At 47.4% G+C, this 24,761-nt stretch overlaps 2 protein-coding genes across 4 annotated transcripts in view; one reads left to right on the forward strand and one right to left on the reverse strand.

Moving 5' to 3' along the window:
* The first annotated feature begins 5,071 nt into the window (after positions 1–5,071).
* Positions 5,072–14,525, forward strand: LOC138814803 (guanidino acid hydrolase, mitochondrial). The gene is made up of 7 exons (XM_070003871.1): positions 5,072–5,358; positions 6,423–6,625; positions 7,034–7,082; positions 9,597–9,792; positions 10,967–11,146; positions 13,009–13,093; positions 14,337–14,525. The coding sequence occupies exons 1-7, from the start codon at positions 5,087–5,089 to the stop codon at positions 14,408–14,410; spliced, it is 1,059 nt and encodes a 352-aa protein (XP_069859972.1). The 5' UTR covers positions 5,072–5,086; the 3' UTR covers positions 14,411–14,525.
* Positions 14,526–16,401: 1,876 nt separating this feature from the next.
* Positions 16,402–24,761, reverse strand: part of LOC138814821 (dnaJ homolog subfamily C member 16) — a 37,092-nt gene continuing 28,732 nt past the window's right edge. For 2 of the 3 annotated variants that reach the window (XM_070003905.1, XM_070003903.1), the window contains 4 exons: positions 22,979–23,059; positions 22,575–22,673; positions 21,654–21,824; positions 16,402–20,894 (listed from right to left, as the gene is read on the reverse strand). In XM_070003905.1, the coding sequence (XP_069860006.1) occupies positions 20,498–20,894; positions 21,654–21,824; positions 22,575–22,673; positions 22,979–23,059 (748 nt within the window). In that variant the 3' untranslated portion in view covers positions 16,402–20,497. The remainder of the gene's footprint in view (positions 20,895–21,653; positions 21,825–22,574; positions 22,674–22,978; positions 23,060–24,761) is intronic. The other variant, XM_070003904.1, reaches the window with a different exon arrangement.

Genomic DNA, 24,761 nt, shown 5'->3' on the forward strand with positions numbered 1-24,761 from the left:
AATGAGAGCCACCAGCGCCCATTGTTTCCATCCCCTCCTCCTCCCTCTCCTCCTTCTCCTCCTCCTCCTCTTCTTCCTTCCCACTCCCCTCCTCCTTCTCTTCCTCCTCCTCCTTTTCCTCCCTTCCTCCTCTTCCTTCTTCTTCTTTTTGAGACAGTCTTAATTCACTCAATTAATTAGCTCAAACTGGCCTTGAACTTGGGATCCTTCTGCCTCTGCTTCCTGTTTATCATAGCTCCAAGAATGAAGTCATCATAGGGGATCTGTTCATTGTCTTAGTTGTCCAGTAAGTGCTGAGACTCCTTATCTCCCCAAACCAAACATTTAAGAGCAGCTCTCATTTCCTGGTCTTTGGGAGGGAGTTATTACTGTCCTGATACAGTGACTTGCTGGTTTACCACTTCAGTCCCTTACCAAACATAAATAAAACATTATTGGACTTTGAAAGCACCAATACAATAGGATATATCAATATTAAATTTAGGAGTAAATTGGGATGCAAAATCAAGTTATCAAAGAGAACAAATACTTTATTGTTCAACTGATTTGATTTTACCTCAAGGTATCATATCATTTTTTTTTTTTGGTCTTGTGCCAGTACTGGAGCTTGAACTCACAGCCAGGGTGCCTTGCCTGAGCTTTTTTGCTCAAGGCTGGTGGTCTACCACTTGAGCTACTGCTCTACTTCTGTTAGAATGGTTAATTAGAAATAAAAGTTTCACAGACTTTCCTTCCTGGGCTGGTTTTGAACTGCAATCCTCAGATCTCAGTCTGCTCAAGTAGGTGGAATTGCAGGCATACACCAGCTTAATCCTTTCTGTCTAGCATCATGAAAGTCTTTCTTCCCTTTGCTGTTGTATCTAATTCAGAGACCTCTAAAGAGCTACACAGCTGCAGAAGCTTTTCATCCGAGGGCTGAGCTTTAGAACAGAGTCTGAGAGGCCTTCTGAGTGATGGGGAATCATGAGGTGTGTGGGGCTTCAGGTGCCCACTGCACTGTGGAAAAGACCATCACCTATGAGAACATCACCTATGAGAAGATTTTGAACACTCTGGGGAAATTGAAGTGACTGAAGTCATGGCTGACCAAGGCAGTGGGAAGAAAGGGGTCTTTGCTTTTGTGACTAGGATGCTGTGGATAAGATGGTCATTCAGAAGTACCATACTGAATGGCCATGAGTGTGAAGGAAGGAAAGCCCTTTCAAAGCAAGAAGCGAGCCAGGCACCTGTGGCTTTGGCCTGCCATTGTAAGCTGTATGGGAGGTAGAGATCAGGAGGATCTCAGTTCCAGCCTGGGCAGAAAAGTACTCAAGACTCCATGTCAGTGGAGGAAAGCTGGATGCTACGGCGTATGCCTCTCTTCCAAGCAATTACAGGAAGCCTAAAAAAGGAGGATTACAGAGCCCATGGGCACACAGGCCAAGAAGCGGTCCCATGCTCTGAGTAGCTGGGGCCTAGGATCACTAGGCATCTATGTGCTTGTTGCCCTCAGCGATCACAAGGATTTTGGGCTTGGTATTGTGCTTGGAGCTCAAAGCACCACTCCAGCAGAGATCTGCTCAGAACAAACATGCTGTGGGGATAGAAATTGTTGTGCTAGACAACCTTTCATTGATCAAGAGATGCTTATCCCAAATGTTGTGACTTGGCTAAAAAAAAAAAAAAAAAAAAAAAAAAGCTGGCTATAGCTGGCTGCTGGGTGGTTTTCCAAGGATGCTCTCTTCTACAGGGAGGAGTTCTGGAGAAAGCTTATCAGATGGACTCAAATGTACCTGGAGGGATGGGTGTCATGAAGCGAGGCCTCACTGCCTGATGGGTTCATGCAGCAAGTGGCAGAGTCAGCAACACTGAGGTCAAACCTCACAAAAATGTGAGCCTAGCCGGGTGCTGGTGGCTCACGCCTGTAATCCTAGCTACTCAGGAGGCTGAAATCTGAGGATCGCGGTTCAAAGCCAGCCTGGGCAGGAGAGACCGTGAGACTCCTATCTCCAATAAACCACCAGAAAACCGGAAGTGGCGCTGTAGCTCAAGTGGTAGAGTGCTCGCCTTGAGCTGAAGAGCTGAGGGACAACGCCCAGGCCCAGAGTTCAAGCCCCACGACCGACAAAAAAAAAAAAAAAAAAAAAAAACAAATGTGAGCCTACAGACCTGACAGGAGAGGATGATAGAGATCACCAGAGACAGTGGTCAACAGATGGCCCAAGAGTGGTCAAGTCCCAAAGATCAATGGAACAGATTAGAAGACCTAGAAATAAAGCCATACATGTCCACTTATATTTGAAAAAGGAGCCAAAGTTGTACAGTGGGAAAAAATAGCCTCTTCAACAATTGGTGTTTGGAAAACTGGGCATCCATATGCAGAAAACTAAAAGTGGATCCCTGTTTGTCACCATGCACTAATATGAATTCAAAGTGGATCAAAGACCTCAACACCAGACCTGAAATGTTGAAACTACCTCAAGAGAGTAGGAAAAACATTAGAACTTATAGGTATAGGCAGAAACTTCTTGACTAGAATCCCAGATAAAAAGTTTCTGTACAGAAAAGACATAGTTACTAAACTAGAAAGACAGCCAACAAACTAGGAAAGATCTTTACTAGCAACGTATCAAAGGCCTAATATCCAATATATACAAGGAGCTCAGGAAACTAACCTCTCCCAAACCTAATAAACCACTAACTGGGAAAGGGAGCTAAGGAGAAACTTCTCAGAAGAAGAGGTAAGAATAGCAAAGAAATACATCAGGAAATGTTCATCATCCCTGACCATAAAGGAAATGCAAATCAAAACAACTATGAGATTCCATTTTACCCAGTAAGATTGCCCAACACCATGAATTCAAACAACAAATGTTGGTAGGGATGTGGGGGAAAAGGACTTCTACTGCACTGTTGGTGGGAATGTAAACTAGTACAACCATTCTGGACAGCAGTCCAGAGGTTCCTCAAAAGACTAAATATAGACCTTCCCTATGACCCAGCCTTACCATTCCTAGGCATCCATCCTGAACATCATGAACCAAGATATGATAAGGACACCTGCACATCCATGTTCATTGCTACACTATTCACAATAACCAAGATATAGAAATAGCCCAGATGCCCCACAATCAATGAATGGATCCAAAAAATGTGGTACCTATGCACAGTGGAATTTTACACATTAGAAGGAATAAAATGTCATTTTCAGGAAAATGGATGGGACTAGAACAAATCATGTTAAGTGAGTAAGCCAAGCTCAGACAAACAGCATATGTTCTCTCTGATAATGCAGAAGTTAGATCTAAAATGCACTGGGATATGATAAGTTATACAGGATTTTAGATACATACAGTAAGACCAAAAAAAAACACAAAGACACAATGCCTAAGTGCCTCTTCATATCTATATAAAATAATATATATATAAACAAACTCCACAATATGGAAACAAGAGTCTTTTTTCCCCAGTTTTTAGTTTTTGATGATTCTATCTTCTCTACCTTATATATGGTGTTCTTATGTGTATATCTTCTGGATGGTGGAGGGGAGGGCAGAAAACTTGAGGGAAAAAGAGGGGGAAAGTGCCAGGTGCTGGTGGCTCACACCTGTAATTCTGACTTCTCAGGGACAGCGCTAGGCCCTGAGTTCAAGCCCTGGACAGGCGCACACACAATCCATAGACAAGAAAAGTCTACAGCTGAGCTCCTGTGGCTCACGCCTATAATCCTAGCTACTCGGGAGGATGAGATTTGAGGATCGTGGTTCAAAGACAGCCCAGGCAGGAATATCCATGAGACTTCTGTCTCCAATAAACCACTAGAAAACTGGAAGTGGCTGCTGTGGCTCAATCGGTAGAGCACTCGCCTTGAGCTGAAGAGCGCAGGGACAGTGCCCAGGTCCAGTCCAAGCCCCACAACCAACCAAAAAAAAAAAAAAAACAAGAAAAAAAGAAAAGTCTAAGAGTAAAATGACAAATTCAGGACAAGTGACAGGGAAGGCTCTGTGGCCGAATCTGGTGTTGAGAATACTAGAGATAGCTGCATTTGCTCTGGAAGATAGCCGAGACCCTTGGATATCTCTCCCACCAACACCTATTGTTGACTATTGGAGAACTTTGCCCCATCCTGCCCTGTGGACCCTGGATATTCTGGAATGTGATGTGTGACCTTTAATGCAAACTGGGGCTCTAGATTTAAAAAAATATTGCCAAATGGCTCTCCTAATTCCATTACAAATTATATCTCTCCCACCCCCATCCCATACTCCCAGTATAGACTCTCTTTATAGTCATAATTCCAGCTAGCTACTCAGGGGGCTCTGATCTGATGATCTCAGTTGCAAGCCAGCCTAAACAGACAAATCTGGGAGTATTTTCTGCAGGTATCCAACAAAAGTCCAGAAGTTCTGGCCTGGCTCAAGTGATAGAGTGCTATGAGATCAGGAGTTCTGCATCTCAAGCCTCAATATCAGCAACAGATAATTAGTTCTGCTTCCTTAGAATTCTCCAGAACTCCCCCCACCCCTACCAGTCTGAGGCTGGGACTTGAACTCGGTACATGATACTTTCATTCATTGACTACTGCTCTAGTAACTGAGCCATGTCTCCAATACCCAGATATTTCTTGTTTTTTGTTTTGTTTTGTTTGTCATGGGGCTTGAACTCAGGGCCTGAGCATTGTCCCTGAGCTCTTTTACTCAAGGCTAGCGCTCTACCACTTTGAGCCACAGCTCCACTTCTGGTTTTTGAGTGGTTAATTGGAGGTAAGTCTCACCGGGTCTTTTCTTATCACAGTGGCTTTGAACCCCGATCCTCAGATCTCAGCCTCCTGGGCAGCTAGGATTTTCGTCATGAAATCCTTTGAGTGATAGAAGAGGTTGCTCAGGCCAGGTAGTGAGGGCCGGAGGCACAGAGCTGAGACCCCGGGTCAGGGCGTGTGGATCTGGGTGAGAACAGCCTGGTTGTTTACTGAGGGTGGGGAGGCTGAAGTCCTGAGGGGGGGGGGGGAATGGGCGGGGGAGGACAGCCCGGCCCTCACCTGCGACCGAGGGCGCCCTGCCTGCCTGGCCCTGCCATTTTTGCCAAGAGAGGCTCTGGGAGCGGTGGCATGCTGCGGCTGCTGGCATCCAGCTGCACCCAGGGTACACGGGCCCTCATGGGCACGGGTCCTGCTCCGGTGTTCTGCCACCTCCGACGACCTCTGGGCCACCAGGCCTCCAAAGCTCCCCGGAACCAGCCTCCCAGCTCCGAGTTCGTAGCCCGGCCTGTGGGCGTCTGCTCCATGATGCGTCTGCCCATGCAGGCCTCCCCGGAGGGGCTGGACGCCGCCTTCATCGGAGTGCCCCTGGACATTGGTACCTCCAACAGGCCTGGAGCCAGGTAAGGTGAGGCAGGAGGGCAGGGCCTGCAAGCCAAGGGGTGTTGAAGGCTCCAGGTCAGGCGCTTGTGCTCTCCTAGGTCAGGATGAAAGCTGGGACAACGGAGGCTTTGGCAGGAGGATTGGGACTTGGAGGTCAGTTTGGGCTATAGGACCGAATCTTGTATCTAAAGTAATCATCAGTAGATAGAGGGTTTCTGGGAACCCCAGCCACCTTCTCCATGTCTCCAGCCCCTGACCTTGCTGGGATGGTAGCATTTGAGAAAGGAAGCTGGCTGCCCTTTCTCCAGCTCTCCTGACCCTAAAATTGCTCACATAAGGAATTTTTTTCCTAAGAGGAAGTCAAATCCATTTTCCTAATTACTGACGATCAGCCATTTCTGATTCAGTTCCTTACATTTTTACTGTGTAGGTCTGCAATTTAGGAGGCATCAGTTATTGCAAGACACAGTTGCAAAGATTACTGTATTTAACTCTTACAACAGAGTGACATAATTATCATTTCACCTTGAAGATTAGGAGTTGGGTGTGGTGGTGCAGGCCTGTAATCCCAACAACTCAGAGGCTGAGAGAGCACAAGTTCAATGCCTGCCTGAGCTACTTAATGAGTTTGAGGCCATCCTGGGCAAGTTAGTGAAACGCTGCCTCAAAACATTAAAAAGGACTGGAGATATGGCCTAATGGTAGAGTGCTTGTCTAGCATGCACCAAGTCTGGGTTACATCCTCAGTGCCACACATACATGCTGGATCAGTGGTTCCTGAAGGTGGTTTTTTACCCAGGGGATGTCTGGTGATGTCTAGACTCATTTTTGCTTGTTTTGACTTGGGGTACAGGGGTGAGGAGGAGATGCTACTGACAGGGAGTGGGTACAAGCCAGGATACTGCTAAATGTTCTGCAGAGGTTTGAAGGCACGCTACTGTGGCTATTTGTAATGGTGGCACTGGGGGAAGGAAGATCAAGAGCTCAAAGCCAACCTGAGCTGCATAGACATCCTCCCACCTCTAAAATCAAACCGGACAACCCAGCACACCTCTGCAGTGGCTGACAGATGGTTCTTCTCTAGATTTGGACCCCGACGCATCCGGGAGGAATCTGTGTTGCTCCGAACTGTCAATCCTAGCACCGGGGCCCTCCCCTTCCAGTCCCTTATGGTGGCAGACCTTGGTGATGTGCCTGTCAATCTTTACAACCTACAAGACAGCTGCCGGCTAATTCAAGAGGCCTATCAGAAAATTGTAGCAGCTGGCTGCATTCCTCTGACATTGGGTAATGGCCACTGACAAGCGCCAGTGTAGTTCTCTGCACTGTGCTGCAGGGTTTATTTATCACGGGCAAACCACTGTGAATGTGAAAACAGTAGTAAAAGGACATTTTGATTCATTCATTTTAATGCAGGGGGGAGAAGATATTTACAATTTTGGGACAGGTGTGGTGGTGCATGCCTATAATACCAGCTTTTGGGAAGCTGAAGCAGGAGGATCATGCAGGGAAGGCCAACCTGAGCTATGCACAAAGACCCTGTACAAGACAAAACAAAACAACTGTCACACTACTGAACAAGGTGGCAGTTTGGCTCTGGTATAATTGAACAGATGGCAGAATTTGGCAAAAGTAAGGATCACTCATGGAATAATTTTACCTACATTTCTGATGCTTTTTCCTTTTTCTTTGCAGGTGGAGATCACACCATCACTTACCCCATATTGCAAGCCATAGCAAAAAAGTAAGTTCTAGCCGGGCATGGTGGCTTACACCTATAATCCTAGCTACTCAGGAGGCTGAGATCTGAGGATCTCAGTTTAAAGCAAGCCCAGGCAGGAAAGTCCCTGAGACTGTTTGTTTTGTTTTGTTTTTGTTTTGTCAGTCATGGGGCTTGAACTCTGGGCCTGGGCTCTAGTCCCTCAGCTCTTCAGCTCAAGGCCAATATTCTACCACTTGAGCCACAGCGCCACTTCTGATTTTTGTAGTGGTTTACTGGAGATGAGAGTCTCATCTACTTTTCTGCCTGGGCTGGTTTTGAACCATGATCCTCAGATCTCAGCCTTCTGAGTGGCTAGGGGATTACAGGTATGAGCACTGATGCCCGGCTCCCTGTGACTCTTATCTCCAACTAACCAGAAAACCAGAAATGGCACTGTGGCTCAAGTGGTAGAACGTTTGCCTTGAGCTGAAGAGCTCAAGGACAGCGCCTAAGCCCAGAGTTCAAGACCCACAACCAACCCTCCCCCACCCCCCCAAAAAAAAAGTAAGTTCTAGGCAGCTTAGCCCCAGTGGGGTTTCCAAACTCAGGAGCTAAAGATGGTTGTATGTGGCTAGGTGATCCTAAGTGACTATTGTCGGTGTGGATTATGGGGTGGGGTGATGGGAAATTCCCCCTCCCCCCAGCTGCTTCTCAGATGGAAACAGAAGGCCCAGTTCCAGGTGCCTTTATCACAGCTGGAAGCCAGAATTGATCACCTTGTGGGCCATGTTAGTGGATGAATAGGAATGACCCCAGGAGCAGCACTGTTTTCCAATGAGTGGCCCCTCTCTTGCCTGAACAATGAAGCTGGATTTTAATTTTTGGGAGGTGGGGGCTTGAACTCTGGGCCTGAGCACTATCTCTGAGCTTTTGTGCTCAAGGTCAGCTCCACTTGAGCAACAGCTCCACTTCTGTTTTTTGGGTGGTTAGCTGGAGATAAGAGTCTCACAGGAGGCTGGGAAGATGGCTCAGTGGTAGAGCGCTTGCCTTGCATGCTTGAGGCCCTGGGTTCGATTTCTTAGCACCACATAAGCAAAAAGAAAAAATTAGAAGTGGTGCTGTGGCTCAAGTGGTAGAGCGCTAGCCTTAAGCTGAAGAGCTGAGGGACAGCGCCCAGGCCCAGTGTTCAGGCCTCACGACCGGACCGCCCCCCCCCCAAAAAAAAAAAGATTCTCATAGACTTTCCTTCCCCAGGCTGACTTCAAATCATCATCCTCAGTCTCAGCCTCCTGCTAGGAGGAGGCATTACAGGCTAGGATTACAGGCATGAGCCACCTGCACCCGGTCTGGATTTTCAAAAGTAGAAATCTATAAGGATTTATCAATGATGGCTAAATGATCAAGAGAAAGAGATAGGATGAGATAGAAGGGCTGGGGTGGTGGGTGGCAGCTCCTGAATTCATTTTGGGGAGGGCTGGTGGGTAGGCAGCATCCTGGTTAGAGATGGTGGGGGCAGGCCTTGCCTCAAGCTGGGAGATGGAGGTGCTGTAGAATGGGGGAGGGGCAGAGCTTCCTGCTAGTGCCACGGCTGGACAGTGGAGGGTTGGCACTACTTCAGTCTCCACTGAGCTTCTGTCAGCCTGCACCCTCCTTGTCATCCTCCTGTAATAGCAGACAGGAAGTAGGGGTGGCAGTCCCAGTACAACTGTTTTCCCATGGGTTTCTTGAAGTCTGTTGCTCTTCCTAGATACTGAGTGACTTGAAGACAGAAACAGGAGGTGGAGGGAAGAGAGGAATAGAGGAGTGAATATGATCAAAATATATTTTGTGCATGGCTGGGAATATCACAATGAAAGCTCTTTTGTATGATTAATATGTGCTAACACATATATGTACACATATACATATAAATATAAATAACTTTTTTTGTGCTTGTACTGGGGCTTGAACTCAGGCCCTCATTCTCTTCCTTTGCTTTATTGTTCAAGCTATGCCTCTCTACCTCTTGAGCTACACCCCCCACTTCCAGCTTTTTTGGTGGTTAACTGGAGATAAAGAGTTTCATGAATTTTCCCTACCTGGGCTGACCTTAAACTAGGATCCGCAGATCTCAGCTCCCTGAGCAGTTAGGATTACAGACATGAGCCACCAGCACCTGGCATAAAAATACTTTGTTTGCTTGTTTGTTTTTGTCCTATGTCCTGGGTGCTGTCCCTGAGCCTCTTTATGCTCAAGGTTAGTGTTCTACCACTTAAGCCACAGCACCATTTCTGGCTTTTTCTGAGTAATTCATTGGAGATAAGAGTTTCATGGGCTTTCGGACCCAGGCTGGCTTTGAACTGTGATTCTCAGATCTCAGTCTTCTGAGTAGCTAGGATTACATGCATGGTGCCTAGTATAAGAATACTTTTTAACAAATGTAGAGAGAAACCATTTGTGAAGACAGGTCACTGACACCCAGTTGCGACTGGCCCTAAGGTTTGGTGATCTGAAAGGTGCATGTCCTGGGGCCCTCCCAGGGGATCCTTGGCCTCTGAGCTGCCCTGTTGTCACCAGGCATGGCCCTGTGGGGCTGCTGCATGTGGATGCCCACACGGATACAGCCGACAAGGCCCTGGGGGAGAAGCTGTACCATGGGACACCCTTCCGCCGCTGCGTGGACGAGGGACTCCTGGATTGTAAGCACGTGGTACAGATTGGCATCCGGGGCCCTTCCATGACCTTGGACCCTTACAGATACAACCGGAGCCAGGTGACATACCGGATATCCCTCCCACTCCCCCCCTGCTCCTCCAAAGTGCTGCCTTTTCTATAGTTTCCTCAGGGGTGTTACTGGTCAAGTGCAGAAAGCAAGGGTTGGGAGATGCCTCCATGGTAGAGCGCTTGCCCAGCCTGAGGCTGACCCTGGGCTCCCTCCCTAGCACTGCAGGAAAGCAAGGTTCAGAAAGTGTGAGTGGAAATGGCCATACTAGTGGACAGGCAGACATTAATGAGACAGAGGCAGTAGCCCCCTCTGAAAATGCTGGCTGGAAAGAGAGGAGAGGTCTGAACTAGGTTCAGCAAGGCTAGCTCCTTTATTCTCATCCTCATCCTCATCATCATCTTAAGGGCAGAAGCCCTTAAGAAAATGGCACAAGACCCCCCATGAGAAGATCTCCATCCCTTTATCTGTGCCAATATTGGGGTTTGAACTCAGGGCCTCGCACTTTTTTGTTCTTCCTGGTCCTGGTCTTGAACTCAGGGTCTGGGTGCTGTCCCTGAGCCTCTTGGTGCTCAGGGTTATTGCTCTACCACTGGAGCCACAGCACCACTTCCATTTCTTTTTTGAGTAGTTATTTGGAGATAAGAGTCTGCTGGGGACTTTTCTGCCTGGACTGGCTTTGAACTGTGATCTTCAGATCTCAGCCTCCTAAGTAGCTAAAATTATAGGTGTGAGCCACTGGCACCTAGCTTCACACAGCCTTTTCCTTCAAGGCTGGTGCTCTACCATTTGAACCTTCTCTACTTCGGCTTTTTTGCTGGTTCATTAGAGATAAGAATCTCTTAGATTTGTCTACTCAAGCTGGCTTCAAACCACCATTCTCAAATCTCAGCTTCCTGATTAGCTAAGATTACAGGTGTGAGCCATGAGTGCCTGACTCCCTGTGGTTTGGTTTTAGAATGCACCAAGGCCTGTGTTCTGGGCAGAGGTAGCTGGAAAATGCTAGCATGAACCACCCAAGTTTCTCACTTTTGGCTTTAGCAAAGCCTCTTTCTGATCCTGACCCCCAAGGATAAGAGAGGTAGCTTTGACCCTTTTTCTTTGCCTTACTTGTAAAATGGAGATTATAATTCCCCCTCATAAAGACTGAGGGTCAGACATACTGTGCCCCGGAAGAGCTAAGGTGTGGGCTTGTCCTTGATCTCTAACTCTTCCTCCTCCTCAGGGCTTCCGGGTGGTCCTGGCCGAGGACTGCTGGATGAAGTCTCTGGTCCCTCTGATGGCAGAGGTCAGGAAGCAGATGGGAGGCAAGCCTCTCTACATCAGCTTTGACATAGATGCCCTGGACCCTGCCTATGCCCCAGGAACTGGGACTCCTGAAATTGCCGGTCTCACCCCAAGTCAGGTAAGGAGGCTCCCCTGGGGGAGGTGTCTGGGGGTGGCCATACTTAACTCTCCACTTTGCTGAGACGTGTGGTGAGTCTGCAGGAGCCATGATCATGTTTTTGTGTGGTAGTGGGGAGCCCCGGGCCTCCCAAGGCCGCATGAATGTTAGGTAAGTCCTCTATCTCTGCATTCCATCCTCTGCCCAGGCAGGATTTAAAAGGCGAGTACAGGGCTGGGAATGTGGCTTAGTGCTAGAATGCTTGCTTAGTGTGGGAAACCCTGTGGCTCACTCAAGTGGTAGAGTGCCAGCCTTGAGCATAAGAAGCTCAGGGGCAGTGCCCAGGCCCTGAGTTCAGGCCCTAGGACTGGTAAAATAAATACATACATAAACAAAATAAGAGTACTTCCAGGACCTGGTGACTCCTGACTGTGATTCTAGCTACTCAGGAGTTGTAGATTGAGGGTCAGTGCAAAGCTAGTCTAGGCAGCAAAGTCCCTGAAACTCTCACCTCCAATTAACTACCCAAAAAGCTGGAAGTGGAGCTGTGGATTAAATGGTAAAGTGCTAGCTAACCTTGAGCAAAAAAGCTCAGGGACAGTACCCAGGACCTGAGTTCAAGCCTCAGGACTGGCACCAAAAAAAAAAAAAAAAAAAGAAAGAAGGAAAGAAAGAGTACTGAGGCTTTTGCTGCTCTCAAGGCTGAGGATAGGTGTGAAAGGACTAGTTTTCACAAGCACTATCATTTTTTTTTCTGTGGGAAGTGATATAAGTCCTTTATTTGGTCTTTTTTTGCTTCTGGTTCATCTGTAATGAATTCACTGGGACACTACTGTAGTACCCTCATCATAAGAACATTAGCCTGGCGCTGGTGGCTCATGCCTGTAATCCTAGCTATTCAGGAGGTTGAGGTCTGAGGATCGTGTTTCAAAGCCAGCCCAGGCAGGAAAGTCTGTGAGACTCTTATCTACATTAAACCACTAGAAAACATAAGTGACGCTGTGGCTCAAGCGGTAGAGTGCTAGCCTTGAGCTGAAGAGCGCAAGGATAATGCCCAAGCCCAGAGTTCAAGCCCCATGACCAAAAAAAAAAAAGAACTTTTTTTTTTTTTTTTTTTTTTTTTTTTAGCACACATAGCACACATGAGGCCCTGGATTTAATCTCTAGCACCAAAACACTACACTCAATTTTAAAGGTGCACCCAGTGGGATTAACCATCTACACCAAGGATTTTAGCCACCCTGGATTCTAGCTTCAGTTGCATGCTGAGCTCGGAAGGCAGGCCTTTGATTGATTCCTACCCTGTCCTTGACATATAATTAGTGGATCCTTTGAGATGTCTGTGAGGGAGTGCAGACTGACTACACCTATTCAGGTCACCTATCTCCTAAGAAAGGGGGGCGGGTCTAACTGCCCCTCTCACAGCCTAGCAATCCTCAGTTCCACCAGGACTCTGCTTTTTTGCCTGTAGGCGATAAGCCCTGGTTGACAAGGGTACTGCCTTCCTTCCCACTCCCACCCCAACCTCAGTCCACACCTAACTCCTTGTGCCTTTCCCATCGTGGTGCTTTTGCCTGGAATGCTCTTGGCTAGTGCCCTCCTCCCCCTTTCCAGGCTGGTACCTGTGCTTATATTGCTTTCCTTGAAGCCCATAACCTACAAAACCAAGCTGATGATGGCTCATCTCCACCATCATACTCGATGCCCTCGGGAGAAGGGCCGTACACGAGTTGCTTTCCTCTCTGGGAGGCTCACCCACGTGGCTACACACTTGAGGGCGGTCCGAGGGTGGGCATAGGCTGGGAGCTGCCCACAGGATCCTGTACTGGTCACTCACTGCAAATGATCACTCCTGTGAACAACTCACTTTCCATCTTGGATAGGCTCTGGAGATCATCCGTGGCTGTCAAGGTCTGAATGTGGTGGGCTGTGACCTTGTGGAAGTGTCACCCATGTATGATCTGTCTGGTGAGTAAGCAGGAAGAATGTGATCCGTGGGTGTCGATTAATCTAGTGAATAGTAGATGATAGGTCCCCTTCGAGAGCTTGTGGGACCTGCAGAGGATGTCTTTCTGACACTGAGGAAAATAAACTTGTTAGTGCACACCTTCCAAGCATGTGCTAATTAGCTCTGACACTCCCTGGAGAGGTAATGAGGTACTATTACCTTGCCTACCAGTCAGAGGAAGAGAAAGAAATCAATTTAGGTTTGGGGTGATAGCACTCCATCCATCCCCTTTTGCTATTTCATTGAAAAATGAAATTTCAAAGCATGTTTATATAAAGCAGGTAGTTGATTGGTTAAGATCTTCAAAGCAGACCACATCACAGTAATTTTAATTTAGAAGAGCTTACCTTTAGAGAGTAGACAATAAATATAGTATATATCACTACATGTCTTCCTTTTTTTTTTTTTTTGAGGGGGTTACAACTAAGGGTAAATTGTTAGGAAAGATCAGATGGATGAGAAAAGGAGTTAAGAGACTTCAACTAAGCCAGGTACTGGTGGCTCATACCTATAACCCTCGCTACTCAGGAGGCTGAGATCTGAGGCTCAAAATTCAAAGCCAGCCCAGGCAGGAAAGTCTGTGAAACACTTATCTCCAATTAACCACCAGAAAACTGGAAGTGGCACAATGGCTTAAAGTGGCAGAGCACCAGCCTTGAGCAAAAGAACTCAGGGACAGTGCCAAGGTCCTGAGTTCAAGCCCCACAACTGACAGGAAAAAAAACAAAGAAAGACCTGAATAGATCTGAACAGGTTTTAACCAGTGCTGAAGAGGGACTCATGTAACAGAAAGAGGCATCAGAGAGACAAGGCCTAGAGAACATAGGGGTTTTAGTATTTAAGTATAGTCAGATAAGGCCAGAGGTGAAGCTTGAATGGGATTAGCTGGTAAGATTCTGGGGAGAATTCTGGAAGGTGTGTGAATGGGGTGTGGGGGTGTCAATGGGCCATGCCACTGGCACAACATTGAGTTATGGGAACAAAGCAGATTCTCACCACAAACAACCCTTAATTTTTCAAGTACTATCTCCAAATGGTGCTTGGTGGTGGCAGAATGCAGGGGGAGAGGAAGAGGATGCTCTGTGGTCTCAGGATGGGTACCCAGTCAGCGTTGGGAGGCCCAGAGCAGAGGCTGAGGAGTCTGGAGGGCCTGGGCTCCTGGGTGTGAGGTCCTCCCATCATGCTTTGCTCTCTCCTTGCTAGGAAACACGGCACTGCTAGCAGCCAACCTGCTTTTTGAGATGTTGTGTATTCTTCCTAAAGTGACCACCGCTTGAGTCTGTGCCCTTCAAGATAAAGCGGATTGTACTGCTGACACAGTCCCAAGAAGTGATAAGCAAGCAGTCTGTACTAAAGCACTTATGCCAATAAAGCTTTCTACTAAAAGTGTCATTGATGGCTATAAAATAAGGACACTCTGAACTCTAACCTGAGCAACTAACATTTCTAGGAGTCTGAATTGCTTAAAATAGTGAAGCACTTTCGTGGCTTCAATTTTTTTTCCTTCCTTTGATGGAAGATAGCAGAGGATAACGGAGGAAGGGATGGAGAATTTCATTCAAGGGTCTCTCAAAATCAGAGGAATAAAATTTGTAAAAAAAAATCTGTGAAGTAATACTGTACAAATATTCCATAATTCTGTATCTTTCTTTAAAATGTAGCTCCTCAGCTGGGCGTTGGAGATGCATACCTGTAATCCTAGCTACTCAGGTGGCTGAGATCTGAAGATTGCAGTTTGAAGCCAGCCTAGGCAGGAAAGTCCACGACTTTTTTTTTATTTTTTGCCAGTCCTGGGGCTTGAACTCAGGGCCTGTGGACACTGTCCCTGATATTCGTTTGCTCAAGGTTAGCACTCTACTACCTGAACCACAGCGCCACTTATGACTTTTTCTGTTTATGTGGTACTGAGGAATTGAACCCAGGGCTTCATCCATGCTAGGCAAGTAAGCACTCTACCAGTAAGCCACATTCCCAGACCCGAGACTTTAATCTCCAATAAACCACCAAAAAGTTAGAAGAGGAGATGTGGCTCAAGTGGTAGAGTACCAGCAGAAAAGTTAAGGGGCAGTGCCCAGGCCCTGAGTTAAGTCCCAGGACCAGCACCAAACAAACAAAACGAAACAAAATAACAGCTCCTCTTCTGAGGAATTCATGGCTATATCTTGGTCTTAGAAGCATGTGAGCATAAGTCAGTGTAAAAGAAAATAGGGGGCTGGGAAGGTGGCTCAGTGGTAGAGCGCTTGCCTTGCATGCAGGAGGCCCTAGGTTCGATTCCTCAGCACCACATAATTAGAAAAAGTCAGAAGTGGTGCTGTGGCTCAAGTGGTAGAGTGCTAGCCTTGAGCTGAAGAGCTGAGGGACAGCGCCCAGGCCCAGAGTTCAGGCCCCATGACCAACAACAACAACAACAAAAAGAACAAAAAAAAAAAAAAAAAAGGAGAAGGCAAAAATGCTCGACAGGAAATGTACTCAGTACCTTGCTCATGAAACTGTAACCCCTCTATGGTATTTTTACAATTAAAAAACATACAAAAGAAAAGCAAATAGCATAGGGCTGGGAATGTGGCTCAGTGGTAGAATGCCTGCCTAGCATGCATGAAGCCCTGGGTTCAATTCCTCAGTACCACATACAACAGAAAAAGCTGAAAGTGGCACTGTGGTTCCGGTGGTAGAATGTTAGCCTTGAGCAAAAGCAGCTCAGGGACAGCAGGACCTGAGTTCAAGGATTGGCAAAAAAAGAAAATAGCGTAGCCCAGCACCAGTGGTTCACATCTGTAATCCTAGCTACTCAGGAGGCCGAGATCTGAGGATTGAGGTTCAAAGCCAGCCCAGGAAAGTCCATGAGACTCTTATCTCCAATTAACCACCAGGAAACCAGAAGTGGTGCCCTGGCTCAAGTGGTAGAGCATTTGCCTTGAGCTGAAGAGCTCAGGGACAGCGCCCAGGCTGAGTTCAAGCCCCACAATCGACAAAAAAAGAAAAGAAAAGAAAATAGCATGCAGATCCCTGTAAGAAACTTTCTGCTCAGCCTAGCAGTGCATGGAGTGAGTGCCTTCAGCACCAGACACCGGCAAAGCCTTAATGAGACATCTAATCCAGCCCTGTAAGACTCAGTTTTCCATCATCTACTCTCCAAGCCACCACTTTCTCTTTGTGGATAACCCTTTCCAAAACTGTTGTGCTGACTGTAAGCATGTGTAGTATTACACATTGGTTCAGTTTTATGGATGATGCATCTGATCAAATTATCTTCACACAACGCAAGAGCTAGCCCATAGTCATCACACATTAAAATAGTTTATTTGTTTCCAGTCCATAATATTCTTAAAACAAAATAACATCAGCTTCAGTGCTTTTCACAATACAAAAAAAAAAAAACCTCAAAACAAAAAAACTGAAAGAAAATCCTCAAACATAAAAAAAGACAATTTGCCAAATTAAGTTACTCCTAAGAGTATCAAAAGTGCAAAATATAGTCACCTTCTTCTCAGATGTGTGTTCCAAGTGCAGTCCTCTCTCCTAACCAGCTGAGGCTGAGGCAGCAGCCATGACACTTGTGTGTATTCTCCAGGGCCTTGGGCAGATATCTGGATAGGAACTACATTTCTTCGACACCAACTTTTATTATTTTATTGTTGTGGTGCTAAGGCTCAAACCCAGTGTCCCAAGAATGCTAGGAAAGTGTGCTGCCACGGAGCTACATCTCCAGCCCCTGTATCTACTTTTAAGGACTCCTACTTTATTCTTAATTTTCCAATGGAACGCAGGGCCTTATACATGCTAGACAAGCACTCTGCCTGAGCTATATCCTCTAGCCTGGGATTTTACTTTGGGAAAACAAACAAAAAGTTTCAGTGTTTACTTCTGATCTTTATTGCCAGACAAGGCAAGCCACTTAAAAGTACAGTCTGGGGGTTGAGGTGTCTCAGTGGTAGGGTGCTTGCCTTGCATGCATGAGGCCCTGGGTTCGATTCCTCAGCACCACATAAGTAGAAAAAGCCAGAAGTAGTGCTGTGGCTCAAGTGGTAGAGCACTAGCCTTGAGCTGAAGAGCTGAGGGACAGCACCCAGGCCCAGAGCTCAGGCCCCACAACCAACCAAAACAAAAGAAAGCACAGTCTGGCCCTATTTCTTTTTTGTGTGTGTGCTAGTCCTGGGACTTGAACTCAGGGCCTGGGCGTAATCTCTCCACTTATTCACTCAAGGCTCCACTTCTGTCTTTTTTTTGTGGTTAAGTGGAGATAAGATACCCTGGGTTGACTTTGAATATTGATCCTCAGATCTCAGCCTCCTGAGTAGCTAGGATTACAGGCATAAGCCACAGGTACTTGGCTCCCTGTTTCTTTCTTTTCTTTCTTTCTTTTTGTCAGTCATGGGGCTTGAACTCTGGGCCTGGGAGCTGTCCCTCAGCTCCTCCGCTCAAGGCTAGTGCTTTACCACTTGAGCCACAGTGCCACTTCCTGTTTTCTGGTGGTTTATTGGAGATAAATCTCATGGACTTTTCTGGGCTGGCTTTGAACTGTGATCCTCAGATTTCAGCTTCCTGAGTAGCTAGTATTACAGGCATGAACTACTGGCACCTGGCTCCCTATGGAAAAAAAAAACACAAAACTATGTATGGAGGAGGGTTACAAATTCTTTAGAATGGCAATAAATAAGAGGCTATGAGGATGAAGAGGCTGTGGATGACAAGAGCAACTCATGGAAACTATGACCAAGTTGTCTGGGGTAACCATGTTGGGAGGAGAGAGTAAGGTATCTTCTAGAAGGCAGGATGTCCTGCTCACTGAAATGCTGCTCAGGGCCCACAACCTCTGAGTGAGACAAACTGTGCAACAATACCTGTGCAATCACAAAAGCATCTTTTGATGCGGGCACGGATTTTACTAAGACTAGCTTTAGGTCAGTGTTCACTCAGCTACTAAACATGATACGTCAATAGACGAAGACCAAGGATTTAAAACCAAAGCTGGGTCCTGTATGATTACAGAAATCAGGAGAAATGCTGGCATTGGCTGAGCATGGTTTGGCTCACATTTGACACAGAAGTAAACAAATACCCGGAAACAACATTCAGGAGAACAGGCTGAGGTGGCAGTGCATGCCAGGAATTCTAGCACTCGAGAGGCTGAGGCAGAAGGATGGTGAGCTCGAGGCCAGCCTGCGCTGCACAGTGAGACCCTCTCACAAACCCCAAAATTAGGACAGCAAAGCTCCCAAGTGTCCCCTGGGGGCACATGTCTATTAGTCCCTAAATAGGTGTGTGCTGAGTTTGCGCTGACACATTTGCCAAGAATATTGTCAATTCTATCACCACCATCCTCTTGGGTAAACAGAAGGGGTAGCTTTTTTCTTTTGGCTACATACAAACTTAAAAAAAAAAAATCTGGGAAAAGTTTTGGTTTTCAGAAATTATAAGTCAGAAAGTTCATTAGTACCAAAGATTTAAAATACAAACCTACCACTGAACCAAAACTACTCAAGAGCAGCTTGACCATTAAAAACCAATATATATTTATCAACTACCTTATTACTTTTTTTAGGGGGGAGAGGGGGACTAGAACTCAAGGCTGGATATGCTCAGCCACTCAACTATATCTGCAGCCTTCAGGAAATAATTTTCAAGTCTGCATATGGAGGGCCCAGTGGACTTTACTGTTTCTACCTGAGCCAGGGACCCTGACTTGCGGCACCAGAGTCAGCGTCCATGTTCAGAGGACCAATGAAGAATGAAGCCTGGCAGTGATTTTTTTTTGTTTGTTTTTTAAAATTATTTTTTTAATAAAGCTATAGATTTGATGAAAACTACAGGAATTCTTAGGTTCAAAATGATTTTACCACTTAACCACTGTAGCTTGATGTTCAAATGATTAGGATCCGAGTGGCTTTGTTGAGAAAGCGATTATGAGTAAAGAAATAGTAACTTCATCAATGTCCCATCCCTGATTTGTGCCCTTCACCTTGTGAAAGGGTATTTGCTGTGACAGTAAAACAAGACCACTTTTGTAAGTTGTCCAAACTTGCTGGTGGTCTGGTGCTAAAAACAGAGTGCCCTCTAGTGGGGCTGTCATGACTGGCTGGAGCCCAGGGTACTGAGGGCACAGCGGGCCTTGGAGCTGAGGGAGCTGATGATGGGTGTGACCTGACACTGGGAACGGCGTGTAAGGGAGAGGTGAATCAGTGAAGTCGGGACACCAAAACACGGGCCACAAGTGGAAAGGGAGCAGTGTTCAAAATGGAGTCTCTAGAATGAGTCTTGACTCATCTGTCATTAAAAAAAACAACAACAAAAACCAAAATGACTTGTAGATACAGCACTTTGGGGATGACGATGTTCAAAATGCAACTGTTGAGAGAGTTTAAGTTCCTTGGTACAAAGATGCATCTGGCATTTTACTAGAAAGACACCAGGGAACCAGGAGGCTTCACCCGGCTCCAGGCAGGCAGGAAGAACTTGTCTTCGGTTTAACATCTACTGGCTTTATAGCAGCTTATTTATCTACGTTCAGAGAACAAGATTACAAGTTATGGCTCCTAAATATCCATACCCTAAAATTGATGGAGGCAGAAAGGCATCTGAAACATACAGGCCAGTGGCTCAGTCTTACAGTACATCTGGTGGGCAGGCCCCATCCCCTGGCTTGGGTGGCCAGTGGGCCGTGGGGAGGCCACCCACAATTCCAGGGGAGCTTCCCAGCAGTCCCTTCCCTCTACCTAGGAAGAAAGTCAGCTCATCTGCAGAGCCCCCGCTCATTCCTTTCTTTGCAAAGCCGTGCCTGGCAAACTTGTGGGGGATACCCCCAAAATACATTTCTCAGCTGCTCGCTCCCAGAACAACCATCCCACCAGAGACTGATTGTGTGGAGCTAGGCTGTTTTCAGGACTTGGGGCCCTGTGGCTGCAGTGGGCCGTTCCCTGGTAGGAGCATGCGCCGTGACAGAGGTACAGGCCAGGACCAGGCTGTGGCCTGGGGTGGGGGTGGGGGGTAAGGCCTATGATCCCACCTGACCTGCACTACAGGTAGGTCCTGTTCAGGGTCAGGCCCTCCACCATATGGGACAGGATGGGGCAGGAGGGGAGTGGGAGCCCGGGACAGGGCTGGCAGAGTGGAAGGAACGAGCAGTCTATTTTAAATAGTGTGGCATTCAGATGAGGACAGGGGAACCCAAAGGCAAGTGTTCTTATTTAGGGAATTCAAACCTGTCCTAGGTGAGGGCAGGGCAGAGGAAGAATCTTCTAGGCATTGTTCTGAAGAGTAATCCTAAATCTCTACTCTGTTCGGTGAGATAGCTTGAGTCCTGAAAATACCTGTTTCCTGGGGCATGTTAAAAATCAGAGGAGTTCGCATCTCTTTTAGAAATCGACTCAGTCTAGTTCTGGCCACGATGGGATATAAAACCTCTGTAAGGATCCTTCTAGCAGCCGCTCCATCCACAAGGACAGCTTGCTCAACTTGCCTTTGATGGGCTTGGACCCCACGCAGGAAGACTTCCCCCGAGACTCGCCCAGGTGGAGGGAGGAGTCCAGATCGCTGCTCACCCCCATGGCCTCTTCCTCTTCCATTGTTTTTTGGGGCTTGAAAAGGCAGAAATATTTCTTATGGCCATTCAGAGCTAGCACATAACCTGTGTAGTCCCGCTCCATGAAATGCTTGTCGTACTGGTTTGGGATGGGGGCTGCATCTTGAGCAAATTCCAGCAAGTACTCCAGCCATTCCCGGTGTTTGTCCAGGCTCAGGAAGGAGAAATGCAGGCAGCTGCTCCTGCAGGGGGGACACAAGGGGTCAGGGCCTGATGCTCCTCATCAGGTGATCAATACTCCACATAGACGGGAAACAGCGGGGAAACAGGGAAAGGCTGTGTCAGTGGGGCCCAAGGACGTCTCTGTGCGTGCGTGCATGTGTGTGTGCGTGTGTGTGTGTGTGTGTGTACGCGTGCGTGTGTGTGCATGCATGCAATGTCTGGAATAGCCATATCACCCCTCTCCTGGGCACACCCATGCACTAGAATCCTGTCAAACTCAGAGCACAGAAGTAGCAAAGCTCAGCCCTGTTAGAGGCTCAGGCAGGGACATGAATTTAATCTCTTCAGTTCAGAACCAACAAAACATGAAAGTCAAAGGGGAAAAGAAGTCTTTCCCAGGAGCCAGGCACTGGTGGCTCATGACTGTAATCCTATCTCCTCAGGAGGCTGGTCTCTGAGGACCACAGTTCAAAGCCAGTCTGGGAAGGTATGTCCATGAGACTCTTATCTCCAATTAATTACTATGGCTCAAGTGGCAGATCACCATCTTTGAGCTAAAAAGCTGAGGGACAGCACCCAGGCCGAGTTTAAGCCAGACACACACCCAAAGTCCCCCATGATGGCTTAGGTGTGGACTCTGGGAGAACCCAGCCAACATCTTGCTCCATGGAAGGTGCTGCGTGGCCAGAGAGGGTGCAAGGGTCTAGCAGCACCCCTCTCCCAAGTGGCCTCCTCCCTCCCCTTCCCTTTCTCACACCAGGGCACATACGGGTACCTACCCAGTGAATGAGTAGACCTCGAAAGCAAATTTCTGCAGCAGGCTGTTCTTGGTGGAGGCTGACAGGATGAGGACCACGTTCATGTGGCCAGGCCTCAGGCGCACCAGGTTGCTGGTGTACGTCACATCTGTGAGTTCAGTGACCTCCACGAAGCCTTTCTTAGGAATCCTGCTGTGGAGAAATGTGGGGGAGGTAAGGATGACCACAGTAGGAAGGCAGAGGGAGGGTAGGGCAGGAGAGGTGGGGCGGGGGGGACAAACAACACCTCTACTTTAGAGATGCTGTGTTCTGACCAGACTGGGAAAGCTACTTAACACTGTCTATCGCATTTATAGTATGGGGTGCAAGATTCAATGGGGGACCCTGACTTGAAACAGCCTTTCTGATATGGTTTCCAGAGGTGCAAGGCTGCTTTAGGACAAAATGAAGGAGGCATGGCCCCTCAGCCCGATTCTTTGTCTACTCAGTCCCTCACTGGGGCTGTGTGCGCTGACTCAAGAGCCATCTAGAGTCATGAGTTAGAACTCTTGCTTCTGGCTCATCCACCACCTCCCTCATGTGCTTTCCCTTTCCTGCCTTCACTAGTCAATATGAGATCAAGAAACACGTGTCATGGACGTAAAAGATGAAATCCCAGGTCTGTTCACAACCTGTCCCATGAGGTCCAGGTCTAGAACCTTCTATTTGTGACCACATGTTGTCACAGTGGCATTTTTTTACCCGTGACTTTTTACAAGTTTTGCATGGTGCATCATTCTAGACGCAGGGTTTTTAAATTAGGGATGCTCAACCTGTATCTAGCTCTCACACACAGGGGGGAGGCAGCTTCTATGCTGCCCACAGGCCCTGCTGTCAGGCTGTGCACGCTGGGCATCATGGCAGGGGCTGAGGGCAGCGGAGGGTGCCGTGTGTCAGGAAAACCTGCTGATGTCTTTGGTGAAGCTCGGCTCTGTCTTCCCGGTCTTCTCAGGGACTTCCTCTTTTTCTGGAGGCTGGGACTCCTGCTCCTCATTCGAGTCACTGAGGAATGTAAAAAGGAGTATTTCAGAGAAAGAGGATGGAGCTGGTGCCAGTGGCTCACCCCTAAATCACAGATACCCACGGCACTGAGATCTGACAATTATAGCTTGAAGCCAGCCTGGGGAGAAATGTCCAAAAGACTCTATCACTAATGAGCAAAAAGTTGGGCTGGAGGCATTGCTCAAATAGTAAGAGTACCAGCTAAGGAGCAAGAAAGCCAAGTTAGAGTGCAAGGTCTTCAATTTAAGCCATGGTATCAGGAGGAAAGGAAAGTATGAATGACTGTGAAGGTTTGAGGCACTTACCTGAAAGCCTGGACGATGACGGTGCCAAAGAGGATGAAGAGGGCCGAGAAGATGAGTGACAGCAGGGGCATCATCTCCCGCCTGGAACAAGCACACCGCTGCGTTAGCGCCTCAGGGGCTGGGAGTTAAGAAGCTTGTACATTAATAAACACTGCCCCCTAAACAGGCTACTTTGGGATGGTGAAGGGGAGGCAGACTGTTTCCTTAGGGTTCTAACCACAGTCCAGATCCCAGAAGTCTAGTTTTGCATGTTGGCATTATCAGAGTGAGCTGCCCATGTGGTAAGAAGGGTCACAAGGCAGTTATACTCTACTCCTGGAACAACCTCCTGATGCTGGGGACGCACTGAATAAAAGTCTGGTGAATGAATTCAGTTTTACTGATTTTCTTATTTTGGGCAGTATGGGGGATTGAACTCAGGGCCTCACGCTTACTAGGCAAGTGTTCCTCCACTTGAGCCATCCTTCTAGCCCTTTTTTGGACAGTATCATCCAGAAATGGCACAGAATAGTGGAGCAGGGAACAAAGGGGTGAAAATCAAGCTTTCAAAATTTCCTATATAGGGGCTGGGAAGGTGGCTCAGTGGTAGAGTGCTTGCCTTGCATGCATGAGGCCCTGGGTTCGATTCCCAAGCACCACATAAGCAAAAAGAAAAAAGCCGGAAGTGGCGCTATGGCTCAAGTGGTAGGGCACTAGCTTTGAGCTGAAGAGCTGAGGGACAGTGCCCAGGCCCAGAGTTCAGGCCCCATGACCGGACCCAAAAAAAAAAAAAAAAAAAGAAAAAAAAAATTTCCTATATAGGGGCTGGGAAGGTGGCTCAGCAGTAGGGTGCTTGCCTTGCATGCATGAGGCCTTGGGTTCAATTCCTCAGTACCACATAAACAGAAAAATGCAGAAGTGGCACTGTGGCTCAAGTGGTAGAGCACTAACCTTGAGCTGAAGAGCTGAGGGACAGTGCCCAGGCCCAGAGTTCAAGCCCCTTGAACAAAAAAAAAAAAAAAAAAAAATCCTATATAGTTGTTTTAGTTTATGTTATTCATCTTACTTTATGCCAGGGCTTGGACTCTGGGCCAGGAATTTGCACTTGACTTTTTTACTCAAGGCTGGTGATCTACCACTTGAACCTCAGCTTCATTTATGGCTTTTAGCTGATTAATTGGAAATAAGTCTCTGTCACAGATTTTCCTGCCTGATCCTCAGATCTCAGCCTCCTGAGTAGCTAGGATTACAAGCATGGGCCACTGAAGCCTAGCTCCTTCCTTCCCACTTCCCTTCCTTCCTTGCTTCCTTCCTTTTGTCGGTTGTGGGGATGAACTCTGGGCCTGGGCACTGTCCCTTAGCTTTTTAGCTCAAGGCGAGTGCTGGTTTTCTGGTGGTTAATTGGAGATAAGAGCATTATAGACTTTCCTTCCCAGGCTGGTTTTGAACTGAGATCCTCAGATCTCAGCCTCCTGAGTAGCTGGGATTACAGGCATGAGCCACTGGTGCCTGGCCCAAGCTTTGCTTTCTAGAAGTCCAGCTGGGGTACAGCTGGGGTACCCTTCCCCAACCTGCAGAAAGGAATAGTCATTGAATATAAAGCAATTCCTGCTACATGGGAGACATACAAAAATAACTATGGGCCAACCCTAGCCCTGGGTAAAAAAAAGTACAGGACTAAAGATAGGTGCTGGTGGCTTATACCTGTGATCCTAGCTATTAAGGAAGCAGAGATCTGAGGATTATGGTTCAAAACCAGCCTAGGCAGGAATGTCTATGAGATTTTTTTCTTTTGTTGTGGAGC

This window comes from Dipodomys merriami, unplaced genomic scaffold (genome assembly GCF_024711535.1).
Source record: "Dipodomys merriami isolate MVZ:Mamm:240054 unplaced genomic scaffold, mDipMer1.0.p SCAF_613, whole genome shotgun sequence".
Taxonomy (NCBI): domain Eukaryota; kingdom Metazoa; phylum Chordata; class Mammalia; order Rodentia; family Heteromyidae; genus Dipodomys; species Dipodomys merriami.